Here is a 19838-nt window from a genome sequence, read left to right on the forward strand (position 1 = left end):
CTCAGGATCGTTTCAAACAACGGTGGGAATAGTGGCGGGCATCTCACAATCCTCCTTTTCCAGGATCCTGAGGGCAGTGATGGAGGCACTTTTCAAGCACCTCCATCATTTTATTAAAATGCCTTTGGATATGGGTGCCCTTAGTGTGGCCAAGGCCAATTTTTACCAAATAGCTGGCTTCCCACACATCATAGGGGTTGTGGATGGTACTCACATACCACTTCAGCCTCCAGCACGGCTGGAGGCAATATTTCGCAACCGAAAACACTATCACTCCCTGAATGTAATGGTGGTATGTGATGCCTCCCTCCAGATCCTGTCCCTGAATGCAAAATTACCAGGAAGTGCACATGACTCCTTCGTCATCCGGCAATCAGGGATATGGCACAAATTAACCACCCTACAAGCTGGTGATGCGTGGCTTCTGGGTAAGTGTAGACCTTTAGTACATAACAATGTTAAGCTTGATACACAGTGATCCTGATGTTGTCTATTCTTTTTCACAGGAGACAGTGGATACCCTTGCATGCCCTGGCTGCTCACTCCTTATTTGGCTCCCACACCAGGTCCACAAAGTGAGTTTAATACCGCACTTACAGCCACCAGGCAAGTGGTGGAGCGCTGTATCGGCCTTTTAAAAGGCCGATTCAGATGCCTCCACCGCTCTGGTGGCGAGCTCATGTATTTGCCGGATATGGTTTCGAAAATTGTGGTCCTGTGTGGGATCTTTCACAACATCGCCATAAGGAGTGGTGTTCCAATGCAGCCAGAGGATGCCTTACCTGAGGATGGCCCCCCCGAGGTTGGTTGGAGGTCAGTATGTGGGGGGGCCATACGCGATGATGTGGTGGCCCGATATTTTAGGTAATTATTGACCAAACAACAGTGTGTATACCCAATGTGTTACGGTTTTTTAGCGTTCATCTTTTTTGATATTAATTCTTGCACCATCTTCTGTTTGTTTGCATAATCTTTGGCACTCCCACGATGACGACTTCCTGCTACCCTTCAAAAACCTTTATGTGGAAACTTCGGGAATATATTCTGACACCAATATTGCAACGCCATATTTTTGAAATCATGTGGACATGGACCTTCGTCAACCAGTTCTTGATTTGTTGTGTGTTTGTTTCTTGTTTTTGGTATGTGGTGTATTTCTTATTATCACTGTGTGTTTTGTTTGTGAGTGACCACTTTGTATTTTGATTTCTGTTGTGAATAAATATTTGGAGAGTGTAATTTGTTTCCTTTTTGGGCACGTTAGAAGCAAGTGTAAACAAACTCCCAAATGTTAATTTTACCTAAGGGGTAACCCAGTAATGAAGCAAGTGGAGCTAAAATGTAATATGTTTTCGGGGTACTAACCAACACAACAAGGAATCCTGTACAATCAGTTGCCTTCGTAAGATTGTCCTAAGCAGTTTGGCCACCAAATAGGAACCTGAAAAATGGTGTAAACTATCATGTTGACCACCACAAAAAGGAAAATGACATTGGTACTGGGAGGTGTTTCTTGTGTCTGTTTGCATTCAAAATACAACACACAATCTGTAGTGAGATTCTGTGGCAATCCTTGCTTGAAGAGTCTACTTATGTCAGTGTAAAGAATCTTGGATTTACTCCAAACGCATGAGACAGAGCTTGATTTAAAACTGATTTATTAGGAAACAATTAGAAAATAAAAAAATAAAAAAACTAATTCCTAAGGAGGACCAACAGATGGTCAAGGCCCTGCATAAGCCCGGTGACCTGCTCCCGCATACGGCCCACACAATTAATTATTTGTTCCCGACGCCTCTGTTCCTCTGTGGGTGACAAAAGTTTGGGGATTAATAAATCGATAATGAAGCAACATTCTAAAAAAACACAAAACAAGCAAACCAAAACTTAAAAGCTTGTGGGCCAAAAAAACATTACACGGATAAAACCCAGAACCCCAAAATGTCGTAGGCCAAAAATACAAGGGCCCTAAAAAATGGCACACAGGTGTGATATGTGTATGGTGACATCAGCAGGAACAGGTAAAGAAAACCCCCAAAAATACCCTAAGGCGACAGAAAGCCCAAAAAAATGGGGACGACACATGATTACATACAAACAGTTTGTGGTGTCCAAAATAAAATTTGAAAACATACCGTTCTCCAAAACGCCAGATCCAGAAGCCACTCCCTGGACCACCTCGGAGGTGGCTACATTCCCCAAACCAAGGGGCAAGGTGTTTGAGGAATCCTGGGAGGGGGTATTTGGAGGAGGGACGGATGGAGGAGAGGGGGAATTGGGCTGGAGGGGAAGTAGGCCTGAAATTTCGGCCACAGGGTCTGGGGAGGAGGGGGTAATTGACGAATTGGGGGTTGGAGAGAGGGGCCGGGACCGGCGTCTTGTCTGGCGATGCCGCCATAGTGTTTGCTGTGCCCCTAACAAATGCAAAAAAAATTGTGGTTAGTTTCAACAGGAATCCAAAAAAAAAATAAAAAAAAATGACTAAATAGGACAGACATGAAAACATGCACATGCAGATATGACTACAATGACTCAATAGGACAGACATGAAAACATGCACATGCAGATATGACTACAATGACTCAATAGGACAGTCATGAAAACATGCACATGCAGATATGACTACAATGACTCAATAGGACAGACATGAAAACATGCACATGCAGATATGACTACAATGACTCAATAGGACAGACATGAAAACATGCACATGCAGATATGACTACAATGACTCAATAGGACAGACATGAAAACATGCACATGCAGATATGACTACAATGACTCAATAGGACAGACATGAAAACATGCACACGCAGTTAGGGCCCACAAGATAAACTTGAAAACCACAGTCCAGAACACTTACTTTCCGCAATCTGCATGCGAAAGCATGCCAGCAAGCGGGGCATCTGCCGTTGCAGGTCCGACCACCTGCGCTCCAGCTGGCCAATATGTCGGCGTGAGCCGAAGGAGCGCAGGCGTCGACGTACCCCCGCATATGCGGAACGCTTTCACCTATTGGAGATGGGTGGAGGCTGACTGGTGATCCGCCTGTCCATCACCTCCGTCAGCACCAGCAGTTCGCGCCTGGTGAATGCGGCGGATCTCATGATGGCAATGGTGTTTTTTTGGCAAAATATTTTTAATAAAGCACCCCAAAAAAATTTGATTGGCTAATGTATTTGGGAAATTAACAGGACAAATTCTATTGGTTAGTGTATGAGTCATGTGTTCGACAGGGCCACAAATCTCTTGAGAGTTATGATAGGCTTGATGCAGTGACATGCGTAAGCAAATTTAAATAAAGAAATGAACCACAGAAAAATTGTGGGGAGACAAACAAATAGAACAATTGTTTAATTGGGGCTAACATGTCTTTTGAACAATAAAAGCAAAGGTTTCAGCCGTACGTATTCTGCGAGCAAATACAAACACGGACAAGAGTAAAGTTTATTGCATTGTGTTGATAAAAAAAAAACAATTAAGCTAATTGATACATTGATTGACATGATACGATTGAGGGAGGTAGGCAGAAAAAACGAGCAGGTCATCGGAATCTGACAGTCCCACTTCCGGTTTGTACTTGTGCGTGCGTTCCCTTCAAGCCATTTTGGGGATGTACGCTCGCTATTTGGCACGCTCGTTAGTTAGAGGAGGGGTCGTCTGAGTTTGGGGCGGATTTTTAGCTGCGTACGAAAATACATGCGAGTGCTTGAATTTAAATATTTTTTTACGTACGCCGAACGTACGTACACCCACTTGCGAGTGGGTCTGAATCAGGGCCTATATTCTTTATGTTATTTATTTCACCTGGGCATGAGCTATGGTAACACTCATTACATATGTACTTACACAGGGTCCTCTGCAGAACAATTTGAAATTATTGGCTACGTAATAAATTAATAGAATCTTATATTTGAAATGTTGTTTAATGTACGCTGGTGGTATAGTATGAGGTAGAATAAAGAGCAATCTGCTATTGTTGCATATGTTATGAAGAACGAGCAAGTTGTTATTAGGGCCAAATATATGCAGACAAGATTGTAAGACTTCCCAAACTGCTACAACATTGTGAACTCTCATTATGCCATTTATTAAAACAAAAACGAAATATTACAGCTTCACATAATATTACTTTTTGGATAACAGACTAGAGGAGGGCATATCACAGTTGCTATCTGTGTGAATACTCAGTGGCATCGCTATGAGGGTGCGGGACTCGGAGGGGGTGACACCAAAATGCAGTCTCCTCCTCAGTGACAGGAGCTGGGTGCTGCAGTGTGACATTCCCCTGCAGCACTCAGCTCCTGTCACAGAGGAGGAGCCATCAGAGCAGGCACTAGTCTCCAGGGGAAGCCCAGTATCTCCGGTGATGCTGGGCACACCCCGGAGTGATGAGATTGGGATTTCTTTGTATTTACATAGTCTATGTGTGCCAAATTGGATATGGTACAAGAGAGCCTGGTGTACCACGTAATGTAAAATCTGAACAGCAGATCTTTAATGATTTTCTGTATGCTCCTAAAGCTGGGTACGCACTGGAGCGATGTTGGGGCGATTTGCCATTCAGTAATGACAAATCGTCTACATTGCTCAGTGTGTATGGGTGATTGTGCGCTCCTGCGGTTGCTAGCGATGGTCGCTAGGTTTGATGTGCTGCAGATCAAACCTAGCAATATCACTAGCAACCTGTGGTATGTTAATGAAGGATAAAACAGTGATCGTTTCGTTGTTCATTAACTCGTTCAAGTGTGTACGGGCAATCCCCGTTCAAGGGCATTCGTTCTGATGTCGGAACAAATGCCCATTGCTCCAGTGTATACCCAGCTTAACTCCTTGAAGGCTTCTGCAGGATCTGCTGTATGTAAAGTTTTTTTTTACATTCTTGCGATTTATAGCGCATAGGTCCCATGCAGTGAAAATTGTATCTAGTTGGTGTTATAAGGAAATAATACTGAAGCAAAAATAAAACAGAGACAAACAATTGAAAGAGTATAACAACTGATACTAGTATATTTTATTGTGAACACCTTGGTTTAAGCTATTTGCTTGGAGTTTATACAACCTTAGGGTTTGTACTATTAAGTTCTGAACTTGTTCCAATCTAAAATATTTTATTACAGGCACAACATTCATCCATCTGGGTCAATGAAGATATTTGATTCTAGAATTACTGATGCAGGGATGTATACTTGTGTAGGTACAAATATAGCAGGAAATATTACACAGTCAATAAGGCTCAATGTATATGGTAAGCATATGACCTTTATTTGATCACCTGTATCAAGTAACAATTGTGAAATAATAATTGTGAAGTTTGTGTGTTCTATGTAAATTAATTAGCTATGATATCAGTATAAACATTAGATTGTCATAGAGAGCATTGATTCTATGAGTAGCTGTAATCATGGCTCAAAAATATAAAAAAGCAGCTACATTTTATGCCATAGCAAATCTTCACTTTGGGATGTTCATTTCTTTTCAACCCAGACCCCGATATACCAAGGATAACAGAATTAGGTGCCCATTACAGTATATTTTATTCAGCCTATCCCAAAGATTTCCCGGAAATGTACAGTATTCCGAATGAATCTGCTTATGACACTGAGCTGACAGAGGAGTAAGCCAGATGCAACAGCTGTTATGTGTCTATAATACTTTGCTGTGGATTAAATGTATAACTGCAAATAATACATACATTGTTATTATGTCCCTGTGTAATTTTGTACTGTATGCTTTCTCCTTGGTTTTCTTCCTTAGTTCCACCCAAAATCCAAAGAGGCCCTAAAACTATAAGGGTAAATGTTGGACAAAGCTTTGAAATTGCCTGTATAAGTCATGGGATACCACCACCCAAAACATCCTGGTTTAAAGAGGGAAGGATATTAGGGATTAATGAAAAACACCAGGATACGACATTTAGAGTTGACCATGCAGAACTTTCAGACGCAGGAATGTATACTTGTATTTCTAGTAACATAATCGGCCAGGACAATGCAAATGTGACTGTAGAAATCCGAGGTAAACAAGTTATGATTTATAAATAAGTTTTATAAAAATTCACATGAAATATTTGTATTTATATTTTCCTGAATGCTGGCTATATCATAGCGATGACTTTTCTATTCATTGTTACGTTGTAGCACCTCCTACATTATCCGACCTGGAACCTCCTTATGACAAAACAAACCAAGAGAGAATCTCCAGCCAACAGGTTTCATTCCCCTGTCCAGCTAAAGGTAAATAGTCATAGCTGTGTTCATGGTCACTTATGTTTCCAACTGATTTACCCATCTGTTATATCTTTTTTTTATAGCAGTATTTTTTATTGAGACAGAGAATCGAGTACAGATATATATATTAAGGTGTAAATGTTGATACAGCATACATAGGTTGATGGCAAATCAAACAAAAGTGGTCACAGCAATAAATGGCTTTACATCACAGATGATACAAAATAGCGGTGAAACAGTTAATCACAATTGGTAAAATAAGTTTGAACAATCTTTTGTTATTTGATTTATAATACAGAGATGAGAGTAAGGGGAGATACATAACTCAGTTCAGATCTGCCTGTTTAAATGTCGCAGTGAAGTGCTATCACCTACTTTCTTTCTTTTTTTGTCCTTGGAGAAACTGAAACATTAGATGTTGCGCTGAAGTTAGGCATGAACATAAATGTCTCACATTGTTTCATTTTTTGTTTATCAGATTATAGAGAAGAGAAAAGAAGGGGTAAGATAGGAGAAAATAAGTTCTTAGGTATAAAGAGGATGAATAAGAAGGAGAAGAAAAGAAGAGAAGGAGTAAGGGTGGGGGGGATGGAAGTAAAAGGAAGAGCAGTAGATCTGGAGCACAGGGGGGGGGGGGGTCCCTTGACAGCTAAACTCATGGCATGAACAAAGGTATATTCCATGACCAGGTCAGGGCTTCATCAGAGACAAGACGTGACTGTACCCGCTGTGTTGATTGAAAACATCTGAATATCATGTTTCCAATGATGCTGAGATGGGTGGCAATGTATTACTCACAGCAATGCTTTCAACGCTCTATAATGTGTATTAGCATAAGTGATCACCTGTCTGTAATGTTACTGCCGTTCTTCATTCACTCAAAACCAATCCTTGAAATATTTACCTAGTTAGCCAGAAAAAAGTAAAACCTTTAGTTAAATCATTAATATCTTTAATGTGCTAAAGATGAAAAACATCACTTACTAACCTTACAATGCTCACATTTTTATGAATCAGCCCAGCCTCTTTTTTATTTTGTTATTTACAAACATTATTATTGATGTATGTGTTGGAACTGTATAAAGTAAGCAGTATAATAATAGGCACGCCAATAGTCATATTATTTTTGGATCTTATCCAGACGCAAACCCCGATGGTTTGTGTACATTTCCAATGGTGGGGGGACTGCTCATGCACAGGACCAGCATCATTGCACACAGTGGCCATTTAGGAGAGGGGGCGGATCTGGGCAGCATTCCCGAAAATGGGGGCGTGTCATTCTCATATTCTGGGAGTGCCAAGGCCACTGCGTCTTCCAATGCAGAGTTACTGGTCTTGGCAGTGTGGATGAGGCAACCAATCTGAGTAAGCCTAAGGCTTACTCAGTCAGTAGATGCTGTAACCTTTGTGACCAATAGTCGCAATGGTGATACCATGCTGCATCTCTGGACCCAGCACTCGGATCTGCAATGCCGTCAGGAGGCGCCTTTTGTCCTCAGACACCTCCTGCAGCATTAGCATATATGCACACAGCAGCTGCATCCAAAGATACAGCTTCTATGTGCATAGCGTGCATCTCTAAATCAGGCCCATTATGTTTAGCAAAATTGGCCTGGTGTTTTTTTTATAATAATGTCAATAAGCATTTTTTTTTCTTTGTGTATAATATATACATTATACTGTACATAGTATATAGTAGAAGCACCATTTTATGTTTTTCAAGGGACCAGGACAAATTGGTGTAAAATTACAAGGTTGTGAAATGAGGAAATTTGATCAAACATATCCAGTCCCTATATTCTCTTCCAGTAATATACATTACCAAACAACCTTTATACTGTGATACACATAATGCATGGTTAGCACTCATTTAGACCCAGGTTAGACAAATAAAATAACAGCTACAAATCTGTAGTTAAATGAAATTATACAGCGTCTCTATAACGCACTCTTAGGAGCCAATTCAATCCCCCATTTTCATATGTGTTTATGCTTTATCCTTGATGTAATGATTTACCCTTGATCTAATGATTTACCCTAGATGTAATGCTTTACCTATGTGCACTAATCCCAACTAAAAAAGAGACTTTTTTCATCATTTTTATCCTTAATAAAAATCTATACAGCAGGCATAAAATAATGCAGGTTTAATTGCTTATTATGCATTTCTGCAACTCACATGCTGGATACCAACAATTAATATGCAAATTAAAATGACAAATGAAAGCTATTGAAAAGCTGTGATGGTAAATAAATAAATAAATAAAAAAATAATTTTCCTCTCCCAAGTATATAACTAGTACCTGCGTTATAAAGCTTTGGCTTGTCCCCAGTACTAATGACAAAAGCTATTTTTGAAAGAAAAATTTAATAAATACAGTGGACAATTTTACAACCAAAATAGGTGAATAAACTGGGAGAATTACGAAACAACAAAGGATTCCCAATAAGCAATCCCGAGCTACAAAATTATGTCACTCATCTCTTCTTTATCATTTCATTATGGTCCCTCCCCTCAACCTGCCTTACTCCTTTCAAAAATGTAGCCTTACATAATCAAAACCCAAAATGAATAATCTTATTAATATACAAAATATTCAACAACTGCTACTACTCTACAGATCTGTTTGGAAAGAGAACACCTTATAGAAGAAACAAATGAGAGACACACGAACCATACTTTACAAATAATTTAATAAATAACTACCAAAATTAAGATTTGTCCAACAATTCAAAAGATTGTGGGGCGCCACTTCCACAGATTCCTAAAAAGTGATATCTATCCTAACAATGCAACTACAACTAAGCTCCTGAAGCAGTATTATTTTGGAGGTGGTTGCTTAACCTCCACATCAATTGGACAAAAGAAAATGAATAAACAAATAATAGCACTAGGGCGCTGTTGTAGCCTTATTCAATCAAACAAATTGCAAACACCAATTGACAGAATTCAGTTTATTAAAACCCACATAAAAACATGAGGAGAATTCTAAAATTATATATAGTACAATCATGCAAATAATGTAAACAAGAAAAAAAATATTGAAGAATGTCCACTCAAGGCGGGCTGCAGTAAAAAAAATATTTGTAAAACCAACTTTAAAAATATCTGGAATTAGTCTTTACAAGTGATTCTACTTGAGGACACAGGAGAGTGTGAACATATAACGCAAACACTTGGATGATGACCAATCTAATTTTTCACATACCATATAGAGCGCAATGTCACTTGATTAGTGTACAGGTATGCATGCAGCAACTAAGTGAATTAGTAATATTATAAAAAAATGACAGCTCATAAAAGTTTTCCACTGGCTAGTAGTTAATTATAACTTGCATACGTTACTGATTCCAAGGACTGGCCACCCCGAATAATAGCGCCCCAGTGCTATTATTTGTTTATTCCTTTTCTTTTGTCCCAAAATTCAACATATTCAGAAAAAATTTAACCTGGTTTACAATTTATTAAAATTCTTATCAGTATGTTACTGATAAGCCAAATCCCTCTTTAAAAATTATAAATATTTGTACAGCAGGCATTTGCCTTTTCCTGGCACACAATCTGTCTCAAGGAAAAAAATTTTTTTTATAAAAGATGTAAATATTTATTTAGTTGAACATTGGATAGATATTGAATTAGGTCACTATTAAAAAAATCTCAATAATTTTTCCTCATGGGAAAATAAAAAAATAATCTTCCTAATAATGAATATTTCTGACCTTCTATAGTGTTTCTTTATATTTTATGTAAAGTTTACCTTATTTTACCAATTAGCTACATTTTACTGCTATATTAATGAAAAAATAAGCACAAATATAACTTTGGTGTACAGGTACTTCTAAATATCTGCAGTATATTATATGTACATGTATTTATCTGATACATCAAATTAAGAGTTTTAAAAATGAAAACTAAAGTATAGGATGAAGTTACTATCCACAGATAATTGAAGGTTACAGAATATTTTCATATTCATTATTGAAATGTGCAGGGAATTTGCCAAGCTATATTAATTAATAAAGCTATGATTTTAAACTGCAGTAAAACAGTAATAATGTTTTATTCAACTTCAACAGCAACATAGAATATAATGTTTGTATATATGTTTAACTAGGTAATCCTAATCCAATCATTAAATGGTTGCACAATGGCAAAGAGTTAACTGGAACGGAACCTGGCATTAATATTACAGAGGATGGGACGTTGCTCATCATCAGTTCTTTGACACTATATGACAATGGAGAATACAAGTGTGTGGCCACTAATGAAGCAGGATTAACGGAAAGGAAATACAACCTAAAAGTCCACGGTAAATATACTTTACTTCTGTTTTTACTTTAGTCATGTTATTTTTTTATAGCAATTAATAAAATTTAGTAAAGAAAGATCTGAAAACGATGACATAGTTTACAGGTTTATGACAGATAGTGTAATTAATAACAGTGCTCTTGTCTACATTTGTCTGAAAAGGTGCCATCTACATTCCTATATAAACATTTGCTCCTATTACTCATTATTAATATGGATTTCATTGGTATTTTACTGTTTGTGGATGAAGGGGTTGAAGATTTGGTATTTCATGAAATAATGTCGTGTTTTCTGTGTCTACCTACTGTATGTGCAAAACTCACACTACAAACTCATAGGAGGCAAATCAAGTAGCGGCAGTGCCCACCACCAACATTGCACAAATTCCCCCACACTCCCTAGAGTTGCGCTACCATAATTTTTGGGCATGAGCGCATCTGAACATCATTGGTGGCTCATTCACACAGATTTAGTGACATTCATGTCAAATTGCAAGAATTAAAACTTTGGCCCTATGTGTCAACTAGCATATTGAGCAAATACAATAGTTCATTATTCATAATTCAGGATAACATTTGAGTTAAAATTTTAATTTTCATTAAAGTACAGGTGAAAATCATCCCAAGACCCTCACACTAGACTCATTTTATTATTTCTTAAAGTCATATGAGGTAGATGTACTAAGCCTTGGAGAGATATAAAGTGGAGAGAGATAAGGTACCAACCAATCAGCTCCTAACTGTCAAACACAGCCTGTATAGTGACAGGAGCTGATTGGTTGGTACTTTATATCTCTCCACTTTATCTAATTTCATTCAGTAAGGTGTGCACCATTCAGGCCAGGGTTAACACCCCAAACACCCTAATTATAATCTTTCACTGCACAATTTGATTAGATCTATCTATGAGATTTTACCCTACTTATGGAAGCTGAAAAGGATGGTAGGAAATATATAGATTTACTGTAACTACATGATGCAGTGTCATTTACTAGAAAATTACCCAAAACTATGGACTCAACTTATCATACAAATCATATTTTCCGAAGTCTGAGGCACTACACTTTATTGGCTTTCATTTATGGCTTGCTCGTCACACTTCCCGATTCCTCATTAAAAGTTCAGTTTCTGCCAAGTGGCTAATTGTATGCAGATGCTCAAGAACAGTAGAGTGAATCCTTCTCACACATGGTATTAATAGTCTTCGGAACACAGTAATTAGACACTCGTGTAAACATGTTCTTCCTTTTCCAAATTTGCACATACTTTGTTCGCTATTTTTAGGAACAAAATTCTGTTGGTTTCTATGGTTTGAGTTACCTAAAATGTTATTCTTTGCAGATCCTCCAACTATTAAAGAAAAGGAAAAACTGACAAATGTGTCTGTTTTGTTGAACCATGCTACAAGCTTATTTTGCGATGCTAATGGGAGTCCATCACCTCTGATCACGTGGTATAATGGAAGCACACAGGTATTCATAGCAGATAGAACATATGAGATCAATCACAGACATTATATGTTAGGCAGGGAGATTGCCCAGGTAAATTTATATACCCTAAAGTAGGCAGGCAAAGGCCTGAGTCCCTGGTGAGCAGCTGGGCAGTTGACAAAGTCCACTCTTTAGTCACAGATAGCTAAGAGTGGTCCTACTGTGTGGCATAATGTGTGTAAAGGGTAGAACTGTTTAGCATATTTTGTATAAGGGGTACTACTGTGTGGTATAATGTGTATAAAGGGTACTACTTTGTGGCATAAGGTGAATAAGGGGCTCTACAGTGTGGCATACTGTGTATAAGGGGTACTACTGTGTGGCATAATGTGTGTAAGGGGTAGAACTCTGTAGCATAATGTGTATAAGGGTTTCTACTGTGTGGAATAATGTGTATAAGGGGCACTACTTTGTGGCATAGTGTGTATAAGAGGCCCTACTTTGTGGCATAATGTGTGTAAGGGGCCCTACTGTGGGAATCGGTATGAAATACTGCCGGCTGCATGGCCTGGCCAACAAAAGCAGAGTTCCCGGCAGCGGAAGCCCGACAGCGCTGCAAATCCCGATCGTCGTTAAGGTAAGTATAAACTAACCTAACCCCCTAACCCTCCTTAGGGGTGCCTAACCCTAACACCCTAACCTCCCCCCAAGTGCCTAACCCTAATACCCCCTCTAAGTGCCTAACCCTAACCCCCCTTCCCCGCTGCCTAAACCTAAGTCCCCCGGGGGGTGCCTAACCCTAAGTCCCCCCTGGGGGTGCCTAACCCTAACCCTCCCTCCCACTAGCCTAACCCTAACCCTCCCGGGGGGTTCCTAACCCTAAGTCCCCCCTGGGTGCCCTAAACCTAACCCTCCCCCCCATGGCTGTCCACTCGCGGCACCCGGCATCCCTTTGATCGGGATGCCGGGCGCCGGTTTCCCAGCATCGGGTAAATGTCAGGCATCTACATCTAGACATCCGGCATTTCACCCTCGCTGGGATATGACAGTCGGGAAGCCGGCTGTCGCTATTAAGGCAGCCGGTTTGCCGATTGTATACCCCTACTGTGTGGCATAATGTGTATAAAGGGTACTTCTGTGTGGCATAATGTGTATAAGGGGTACTACTGTGTGGAATAATGTGTATAAGGGGCACTGCTGTGTAGCATAAGGTGTGTAAGGGGTAGACCTGTGTGGCATAGTGTGTATAAGGGGCCCTACTGTGTGGAATAATGTGTATAATGGGAACTACTGTGTGGCATAATGTGTATAAGGGGCCCTATTATGTAGCATAATGTGTGTAAGGGTTTCTACTGTGTGGAATAATGTGTATAAGGGGCACTGCTGTGGTGGCATAATGTGTATAAGGGATACTACTGTGTGGCATAGTGTGAATAAGAGGCACTATTGTGTGGCATAAGGTGAATACAGGGCTCTACTGTGTGGTGTAATGTGTATAAGGGATTCTACTGTGTGGCATAATGTGTATAAGGAGCACTACTGTGTGGCATAATTTGTATAAGGGGCATTACTATGTGGCATACTGTGTATAAGGAGTACTGCTGTGTGACTTAATGTGTATAAAGGGTACTACTGTGTGGCATTATGTGTATAAGAGGCACTATTATGTGGCATAAGATGAATAAGGGGCTGTACTGTGTGGTGTGGTGTAATGTGTATAAGGTGCACTACCGGGTGGCGTAATGTGTGTAAGGGGCTCTACCTGGTGGCATAGCGTGAATAAGGGGTAAATATGAGACATGTCAAGGGGACATATATTTAGGTGGGTACAAATGTATAATTTGTAGGGGCGCTCAGAACACCCTAGCACCTGCCCTGTATGCATGGAAATTTGAGTGGGAGCCCACTGTTCTATGTCATTCAACCCACTTACATGTTTACTACCAGTCCAGTGCATTGCAGTTTTTCAAAAGCATAATGCTCATTCCATGAGCTTACTGCAGCTTTCCAAATAATGGTAAAAAGTGAAGGTGCCAGTGAAAATGCCAGTGAAGGTGCATGTCACTGTTTTTAGGTTTGCTATGAGGTTTAACTCATGACACCGTTGGTCTTTATTTCAAATGTTACATTCATTTGTTTCTGTTTTTAATGTGCTTTCACTATAAAATGCACACAAGTTTAAAATGGCCACTAATGTGGTGGTTTTGCCAAGAACACTATGTAGGGAGGCCCATGCACTTGCAGTTCTACGAAAACAGCGATTGTTTTTATCAGGACAACAATGCCACCTGTCATGTTTCCAGGGCAACGTTGGCCTGGTATACAGAAAATTTGGTAACCCGGATGGACTGGCTAGCTCAGAGTCCAGATCTTTACCCCATTGAGAACCTCTGGGATGAATTGGAGTGACGGGTGCACTCTAGGCCGACTCGACCTTCTTCAGTGTCACAGTTGGTCACTTTACATAAGGTGGAATGATAATACATACCGCCTGCTGTTGTCCAGGAACTTGTGGACAGTTTACCAAGAAGGGTGTCTGCAGTAATCACTGCATGTGGTGGAAATCTTGTTGATCTATTTGCTGTCAGTGTCCAATCACTTTGGTCTACATAGTGTATATCCCATTGAAAGTATTGTACTAATAATTAAAGTTAAATTAATTTCTATAAGCAGGTTTAGCAGAACATGATAGGAGTTCACACTGTACTGGCGTAGCCCATCTGCACTAAAAAATATATTTTTCAAGTGCAGGTGATGTTCCACCTTACAAGTTCTCCTTAGAGAGCAGAGCAGGGGTATCAGAGCAAGTGCAGGGATATGGGACCGCTGTATATGCACAGTGGCCATATTTAGCATGCAAAAGTGATGAGACACAGGGCTTCATGCCCCATGCACCTTAGCATGGTTAGCAGGGTGCAAGAGAGCCCAGAACTGGCCCATAAGGTTCATTATAATATTCCATCTTACTAAACTAAACCTATTATTTGTATTTATGCTCAAACTTAAATGTTTTGTTGCAAATATCCAGCATTTCATATGGAACAACAAAATCCATGTGTATCCACCTGTCCATTTATATCTATACATTATCTTCAGCAAATATTTTAATCTGAAAATGTAGGTGCATTGTATCTTGGTACAGTAGCTTGCATAAATGGCTTTTCCACTGCATCACTTCATTTATAGCATAACAAATTACCCTTAAAAGGGGTGTATTTACTAAAGTGAGAGTTTTTAGAAGTGGAGTTGTTGCCCATAGCAACCAATCAAATTCTTACTAGTATCTTCTAGAAGGTGCTAGGTAAATAATGAGTAGAATCTGATGGGTTGCTATGGTCAACAACTCCACTTATAAAAACTCTCACTTTAGTAACTATACCCTTAAGATTCCTAAAGAAATAAAATAGAAAGTGTTTTTATGTATACTTGTGTACATTGTAAATCTGTACAAGTTATCCCAGTGCATTCTGGTAGTCAGATATTTGTACATTTACATATCTGTTGTCTTGTTGCAGGCTGTTGAAAGTGACAATGTTCATATTTTGGAAAAAGGAAAAATACTGAAGATATTTGAAACATCTGTGTCAGATTCTGGATACTTTACTTGTACCGCTACTAACATTGCAGGGAGCTCTGAGAAACAGTTCTTTGTAAATGTTTTAGGTAAGTGAACATAACAGATCAACAAATACAACATACTATACATTAGAAAATAAAATATGACAATAAACATAAATCTAGGTGAGGAGGCAAAACCGTTTTGCCTTAGAATTGTGTATTTCAGCAGTCAGCAGAGATGAATATAGTGAAATAGAGATGTAAAATAAAAGATCCTCTTTTAATTGTAGTCCCAGTAAAATATAGCATACTCTTACTATTAGTGATTGTTTTATGTTAATTACATGTATCAAACACAAACAATACTCTGGACCTCATTTATAGCACACGCTCAGAGTCTCCTTTTTATACTGGTATGCCTTGATGGTCTGCCCTACTTACATTCATGCTTAAAAATAATCCCGTGTACAAATGCTTGATTGCCATCAAATATCCAAACTTGTGTCACTCTTGAGTAACTTTTTTCATTTTTCTTTCTAAAATACTTAGTGTAACCTCATATGTAATGCTTAAATGAATCATGACATTTTACTGCATCCTTCTTCCCCTTCCTTTCCTTACTCATTGCCTCCTAATCACTTTCATCTGTTCTTCTATCTCTGTCTCTCTCTCTCTCACTGCTGGCAGGCGCATTAAGGGAGTTGGTGTGCCACTTTGTGCAGAGATTTAAAGGGGGTCACATGACCGGTGACATCACAAGACAGCTTAGTCAGTGGCTAAGTCAGTCTCTTTAAACTTACTCAGAGAACTGTCCTGTGCTAGAGTATTAAGGTGCCCACACACATGGCGATCTGCACACGATCAGCCGATGTGTACGATTTGTGTACGATTTCCCTTGAAACTCTCCCCGGAAGCTCAGCACACGATCTCCACATGATCTGCACACAATCTGGTGTCCAATCTTCAAACAATCTCTCCTGCATCCAGACTTTCACAGTGCATCGGGTCCTAGATTGTCAGATCTGCCCTACTGCACGGCAGATCTGAAGATGCGATGTGCGACCAGCGGGGATGCGCATCGCATCGTGATCGTGAGTGGGGACTCACGATTTCCTCACAATTTGGCCATATTTTACACGATCTGTCGTTCCAATGTGTCGGAATCGACCAGATCAGGTAAAATATTGCAATGTGTGTGGGCACCTTTAGACTCATATGTCATGTTCCAGTATTTCTGGTTCCACTTCTTCTGTATTCAATATCCTGCTTAAAGATTGACTGGTGTTTTGATCAGGCATGCTTCTGACATTCCTATTGTGTCCTGATTTGGCTCTCTTGTCACTGGTCAACCGTAATTTTCCTTCTGGTGATCCTTTGGCATATCTGCAGTCTGTTTATTTATCAGTCCCACCTTGACAACCATCCTTCACACTTACTCCAGCACAGCAGGGAGGTGTGATCTTTGGGTCTTCCAACAGTGAAGCCTAAGTCCTCTTGCAAGGTCACTGGTGGCATCAAGGCCTGTATTCAATTACCCGCGAAAAGTCCCGCACTTTTCGCCTGTTGTACTTTCCGACACCTTCGCCTGTTAGGGACGCAAATTCACGACTTGCGCGTCCCTGCGTTCGCCCTATTCAATTGCAGAACAAGCAAAAACGGAAATAGGTGAATAGGTGAATAGGTGATTAACAAGCAGAAAGTCCTGAATAGAATGGGGAATCAATCTGTACCCCAAAATAAGATGCACTGACACTGGAACTCATTACAGATGTGTACTATTAGCCCTAATAAATGTACTTTGTGTCCTTAAGATGTGTTAAAAGCTTTCTAGAAGCTTTTTTTAAAAGTGGTGAAAAACTATAGAAAACAGTATTTTGTGGTGAAAATAAATAGTCCAGTCACAGTTGGGGTACTTGAAAATGGATGGTAGCATATTTTTGTGTCTTTAAAGTGCACTTTTAAAAAAAATGTTAAAAATCCAACTGCTGCATGCACCTGCAATCCTAAAAACACCTGGCCGATCCAAAAAGCCCCCAAGAAACCTATTTCGCTAGTTTTTATCCTTGTCTCCCTTTTTTTTTTTTTGCCCCAAAATTGACATATTTGTTATGGGGTGTTATGAGGTAATATTTTTTTTAGTTGTTGGCTGATTTGTCCTTTGCGGGCCGTCCAAAGGGTTCTGAATCAATTCCCCACATTTGCACCCCAAAATAGACATTTTGCACTTTTTTCCGCCTGCCATTCATTGGAGATACTTTTCCGCCTCTTACAGTGCATTGAGTTTCCGCAAATGCAAAAACATCCTGGAATAGAATTTGGAGATAAGACGCAAACAGGCAAAAAGCGACAATAGGTTAAACTTTTTCGGGGTTTACGGCTTTTTGCGTCTAATTTAATCCGGCCCTAAGAGTTTGTTAGACTCCACCCCTCTGCTACTGCCAGATCATATCCAGGTTGGTGTACGCTAGGATGTTTCCCCTTTTATTGTATAAATGTTCAGTAGATTAGTAATACAGGACAACAACAATTATATACTGTAGTTTTTTTTTTTTTTTTACTTTCTGGCTAATGAATAGTCAGATAAAATATCCCCAACCATAGGCCATAGGCTACGGCACAATATTGCCTACAGTCAAATTATCAGTTAAAACCAGTCAAAACCATAAGATATACAGAATACAGCTGCAGAAACCTACGTTTATTATTATTATTATTATCGTTTATTTATATGGCGCCACAGGTGTTCCGCAGCGCCTTACAAGGTACATAACCAAAAAGTGACTTACAGTAAAATACAATACAATGAAGGACAAGGACATGGATAATATACATTGATACATAGGTGGCCATAACACCCAATTAAGCAACAAAGCATAGGCACCAAGTGCTAGGTGTCCTAGTGGTGAGTAAGAAGTAGATGAACATAAAGTAAGGAGAAGCACAAGAGGGTAGAAGGCCCTGCTCGCAAGAGCTTACATTCTCAAGGGGATTTTACAAGTTTACAAGTGGATTTTTAATAACACCCGAATTATGGTTACTAATGGGAATTGGTATTTTCCATTGTGGTTTGCAGTAAGGAACAAATTATGGTTCCTCAGCAGCCACTGGCTCCTATATATACAGTATTAATGTGCATAATGTAACTAAAATGTTTACTATTTTTCTAGATCCTCCGGAAATTGTAAATAGTGGAATCATCAGTGATGTTTCTGTAATTGTTGGAAGTAAAGCTAAGATGGAGTGTGTGGTGAAAGGAAAACCATTCCCTGTCATCCAGTGGTTTAAAGAAAATAGGTGAGATGACCCTGCGTCTCTGAGCACACTCTCTATAGTCCATGCAGGAAACTCCTTGGGTTGACTCCTGTTACTTCAAACAGGAACCTAAAAGTGTCTTTGAAAACCACCCGATTTGTCAAATAAATAAAATTACAAACTGGTTACACAAAAAAAATATGACACTGTTAAGAAAAATAAATAATCCATATTATTTATTAAAAATATATAACCCCTATAATGTATTGTCCTCAAATAAAACCAATAAATCATTTATAGATCTTACTAGTTCCACAAAAGTACGTTATTGAAAAGAAACACTTTTTTAAATACTTTTTTTTTTCCAAAAGAAAAATACCCAAACACTGGTTTACTGTTCTATTAATCTTCTAAATCTAAAAGTTCTTTTCTCTCTGTGAGAGGAATGCAACTGCTCCTTATTAAACATCGCTGCTAATTGACATATAATTAAATAAGATTTATGTAATCTACTAACTGTAATGTTATGTTATTTGTCAGCAGTATTGATGCTTAGATGCATACATACACCTGAATTTACAACACAGTTTAGTACAAAATGTCAGTATTTAATTTGCCAAGCTGTGGCTTTATGTTATGCATTTGATGCTCTTTCCCATACCTAATGTATATGACGATCAATGTATAGCATAGCATGCACAGTACTAGATAGATGGTGACAGCACATCACCATTGTTATACATATAAAAACTAGATTATATACCTACTAGTTTCTGCCCCCATGCAATATAATATATTCTAATGCCAATTAAGTAAAACAACAATTATTATTATCATTTATTTATATGGTGCCACAAGTGTTCCGCAGCGCCTTACAAAGTACATAAACAAATAGGTTGACCAGTGACTTACAGTACAATACTATACAGGACATGGATAATATACATTGCTACATTCGCGACCATAACACCCAGATAAGCATCAGAGCAAAGCAACCAAGTGTTAGGTGCCCTAGTCAGGTGTAAGAACTAGATGAAAGTAGAGATCGGAGAAGCACAAG

The 19838-nt window shown here is 39.2% G+C and overlaps 1 protein-coding gene across 1 annotated transcript in view; it reads left to right on the top strand.

Moving 5' to 3' along the window:
* HMCN1 (hemicentin 1) overlaps nt 1-19838 on the top strand; it is a 563772-nt gene that overhangs the window by 155756 nt on the left and 388178 nt on the right. The window contains exons 24-30 of the mRNA XM_088453882.1: nt 5121-5248; nt 5758-6018; nt 6141-6236; nt 10346-10540; nt 11880-12010; nt 15484-15631; nt 18694-18820. Of these exons, the coding sequence (XP_088310008.1) occupies nt 5121-5248; nt 5758-6018; nt 6141-6236; nt 10346-10540; nt 11880-12010; nt 15484-15631; nt 18694-18820 (1086 nt within the window). The remainder of the gene's footprint in view (nt 1-5120; nt 5249-5757; nt 6019-6140; nt 6237-10345; nt 10541-11879; nt 12011-15483; nt 15632-18693; nt 18821-19838) is intronic.

This window comes from Taudactylus pleione, unplaced genomic scaffold, assembly GCF_031769625.1.
Source record: "Taudactylus pleione unplaced genomic scaffold, aTauple2 ptg000602l, whole genome shotgun sequence".
Classification (NCBI taxonomy): domain Eukaryota; kingdom Metazoa; phylum Chordata; class Amphibia; order Anura; family Myobatrachidae; genus Taudactylus; species Taudactylus pleione.